This window comes from Gekko japonicus, unplaced genomic scaffold, assembly GCF_001447785.1.
Source record: "Gekko japonicus isolate JY-2015 unplaced genomic scaffold, Gekko_japonicus_V1.1 scaffold2, whole genome shotgun sequence".
NCBI lineage: Eukaryota > Metazoa > Chordata > Lepidosauria > Squamata > Gekkonidae > Gekko > Gekko japonicus.
The window spans coordinates 4,477,430-4,481,028 of NW_015175358.1; the positions used below are offsets into that span (position 1 = coordinate 4,477,430).

The 3,599-nt window shown below is 41.9% G+C and overlaps 1 protein-coding gene across 1 annotated transcript in view; it reads right to left on the reverse strand.

The window, feature by feature from the left end:
- RBL1 (retinoblastoma-like 1) overlaps nt 1-3,599 on the reverse strand; it is a 45,644-nt gene that overhangs the window by 35,328 nt on the left and 6,717 nt on the right. The window contains exons 8-9 of the mRNA XM_015425255.1: nt 2,896-3,079; nt 548-714 (exon numbers count right to left, since the gene is read on the reverse strand). Of these exons, the coding sequence (XP_015280741.1) occupies nt 548-714; nt 2,896-3,079 (351 nt within the window). The remainder of the gene's footprint in view (nt 1-547; nt 715-2,895; nt 3,080-3,599) is intronic.

A 3,599-nucleotide genomic window follows, 5' to 3' on the forward strand; every position in this document is an offset into this window, starting at 1 on the left:
AAAATGCCTCCCCCCCCCCCCCCCACGCCTGCTGGCTTGGCTTGGAGAAGGAATTTAAAGGGACAAAAGCCTTCTCCAAGCCAGCTTGGGGGGGTGGGGGCCTTTGAGAATGCAGTTAAAGTTGCTTTCTTTCTCTGCTCCCTTCCACTTCAACCCTACCCAGGGAGGGGAACTTATTGGGGAGGCATGCCTCTCCTTCGCTTCCCTAGCTGCCCTGCCAGGAGCCACACAATATGTGTGAAAGAGCCACAAGTGGCTCCTGAGCCACAGATTGGCCACCCCTGCTTTAGGACACCCTGCATGGTACAGGGGTTGGACTGAATGGTCTTTAAGCCCCTTCCAACTTTTTGATTCTATGCCATATCATAATTTACAAAGTCCATTGATTTTTAAAGGCATTTCACCATCTGGTATTTTAGGAAGGTTGCTGTTTGAGAAAAACAGTTTGATTTTTCATTGCTCTCCAAGTTTAAAGCAATGAGCTACTTCATGTCAGAAAGAAGACACAAAGAACAGGTCTTAACACAAAAAGACATTGCCCACTTACTCAAAAGTAGTTAGAAGCTGTTCGCTTGGTGCATTTTTTAGCCCTGCTACAATGCCTTGTAGCCGGCTTACACTTTGTGTTGCAGAAGCAACTGGAGTAATTACTGTTTCCTTCTCTCTCAGGTATCTTCTGCCAGTCAAGGGAGTGGAAGGTGCAAAAGATCTTTCCTAGCAGGTCAAAAAGAAACTTATGTAAATATTTTGGTCCACAGTTACCTGTACAAATCCTATTGGAACTCAGATAAACAACTACAGACTGTAATACTACCACAACTACATCAACTTCAATTTATAAACCACTGACTACCAGGAGCAGAAGCAACCATAGTAAGCCAATGTCAAATAAAACATAAAGTCCTCACTCCCTGATAGAAGATGGCAACAGAAGGGGACAGACAAGAGTTCCAGAGCTTTGGTGCCATGACTGAGAAGGCCCTCTCCTGGGTTGCCACCCATATAATCCCAGAAGGTGGAAGCACCCACAGCAGGGCGTCTGAAGATGACTCTAGTGGTCAGGCAGGTTCATAAAAGAGTAGGTGATTCTTCAGGTATGTTGGTCCCAAACCATATAGGACTCTGAAGGTCAAGACCAGCACCTTGAATTGTGCCAGAAGCAAATCGGGAGCCAGAGTAGATGGGTCAACACTGGAGCAATATGGTCTCTACGACTGACTCCAGTTAACATCCTGGCTGCAGCATTCTGCACCAACTGAAGTTTCTGAAAACTTCTCAAAGGTAGCCCCATATAGAGTGCATTGCAATAATGTAATGTTGAGGTATTAAATAACTTTTAAGTTCTACTTAGTTCTGCAACATCCAAGTGAGCACATCCAAGAACACATAAGAAATCTGCACACATTATAATTTGAACTGAAAAAACATAGTTTTTTATAGACAGGGCCCACTGTCCAAATGTAGGTATTGTTAGACCTATCAATATTTCAAAGAATTATTACTCTTTTCTTTTGTCACTCTACCTTTCTTTTTTGTCAAGTTTGCAGCTTCTCCCTGCAAACCATTATAAGTGGGATATTTTATACTTTCTACAGCCTATGGCAGTTTCTTCACAGGTGATAACTTATCAAATATATCTTTGGGACTGAACTCTTGAAAAAGATGAAAAAGGCATGTCCCCTTAACGTTAAAGATTCAAAGCAATGATGATTGCATGAAAAACCAAACATGCAGCCAACCTGATACCACTTAATCTCCTCAAGTAACCTATGTTATACTACTTTTATCATGGTTAATGAAAGTATACCAGCAAAGTACTTGGAGCATTCAGAAACATTATATAAATACTATTATTATTCTCTATATGAAGTGCTAATTTCCACAGTTCTCATACATGAAGTCTTTCTTACAAAATATATGTAAGGACATACAGACACATTTCTACTGAACAGCAATACAGTACAACCACCAACTCCACACCAACTGGGTCTATTGACGAGGAACTAGGACTCTTGCAAAAGAAGGGGGTAATCCATTTATAATTGTGCCTTGTCTTCCTAATACGCCAACTGGCTCCTATCTATGGACCCACCCTAATAGGAAAAGTCAGCCAACTGGAAGGAAGCGTTATCTAAGAGGTATCCAGGAGGCCTGTCTTACCAAAGGCTTACTGGATTTACATGATTGGCTAAAAATTGCCTCACAATACTGGCAGCTTCATGAAGATGAGGACTTTGATAATTCTCTAAGAAGCTGAAAAGTGAAACAAGTAAATGGGACCTCCCTGTACTGAGAACGTTTGCAAAGGAGTCTTGCCATGTGAGTCTGTAGGCCCCGTCCCCTTTCCCAACAGCCTCAGAGAGGCCTGAATGAACCAACTTGTAATTAGAGGCTCAGACATGAAAGAGAAGCCGTGGGATTGGACAACCAGAAGGAAACCAGAAGTAATTAGTCAGTGACTTAGCCTAGGTCACACAGAAATCTTTTGAGTAATGTAATACAATTACGTCTTCAAATGCATCTATTCTTTTTACTTGGAGGAGCCAAGTCCTATTTGCCACTATGGATAAGCCTCCACTGTCAACAGCTGTACTAAAAGCAATCCAGAGTTATTTGCTAAAAGTGGAATTACGTACAGGAACACAGAATCAAACAGAAATATAAGACACCTTAAAGTATACGCAAGACATACTCCTCTAATAGTAAACAGTGCAACGCACATTACAATAGTTCACCCCATAAGATATTCAAGAAATTCTGTTAGGAAATTATACTCACTGCTGTCTCCTAGGTACTTAATCAAAACATGCTGGCAATGACTAGAATGAAAATATTTGATTATTCTTGCTCTTGAAGATAACCGCAGCAAGTACACTACTTCAAAACATACTGTACCTTCTCAAAATGCTGTTGAAGATGACACTCCGCATGAACTCTTGTTATCTTCCCCCATGACATGTCAGTATGAAACTTCTGAGGGGTTCCAATTTCTTCTTCTGCATCTGCTCCCAAGAAAACCCTCTCATCAAAATCACCTACTGTCAGAACATATTCTTCATATTCCTTATTCAATGCTTTGCTGAAAGACAAGACATACTGTTAGGAAGAAGTGTTAAGATACCAAGTTGACTTATCTTTATATTTTATCTATTATATATAATACTAAGAGTATGGCCCATTGTGGGAAGAAATACAACAAGCTCTAGAAGGAAGCTCCGGGTGAATGTCCCCACTGTGGCTGTTGGGGCAGCAGAGGGAAAGGGAAAATAGAGGGAGGCAAACCATGTTTATTTCCTTCTGCTTAGCTATAAGGCAGGGCTGTCTCAAGTCATTCTGCTGCCCCAAGTGGGTAGTTTGGGAGGACAGCCTCATGATAACAGGTATGGTTCCCTCTACTACTGACTTATATATGCAGTGGCAGCTAAGGTAGAAAACCACCTCCTCCTATGCCATGTCTTCTGTCTTCCAAGGGTATAGAAAGCGGTTCCATAGCTAGTTACAGGGTTACCAACTCTGGGTTGGGAAATATCTGTAGATTTGAGGGTAGAGCCTGGGGAGGGCAGGGTTTGGGGTGGGGAGGGACCTCAGCAGGGTATAAT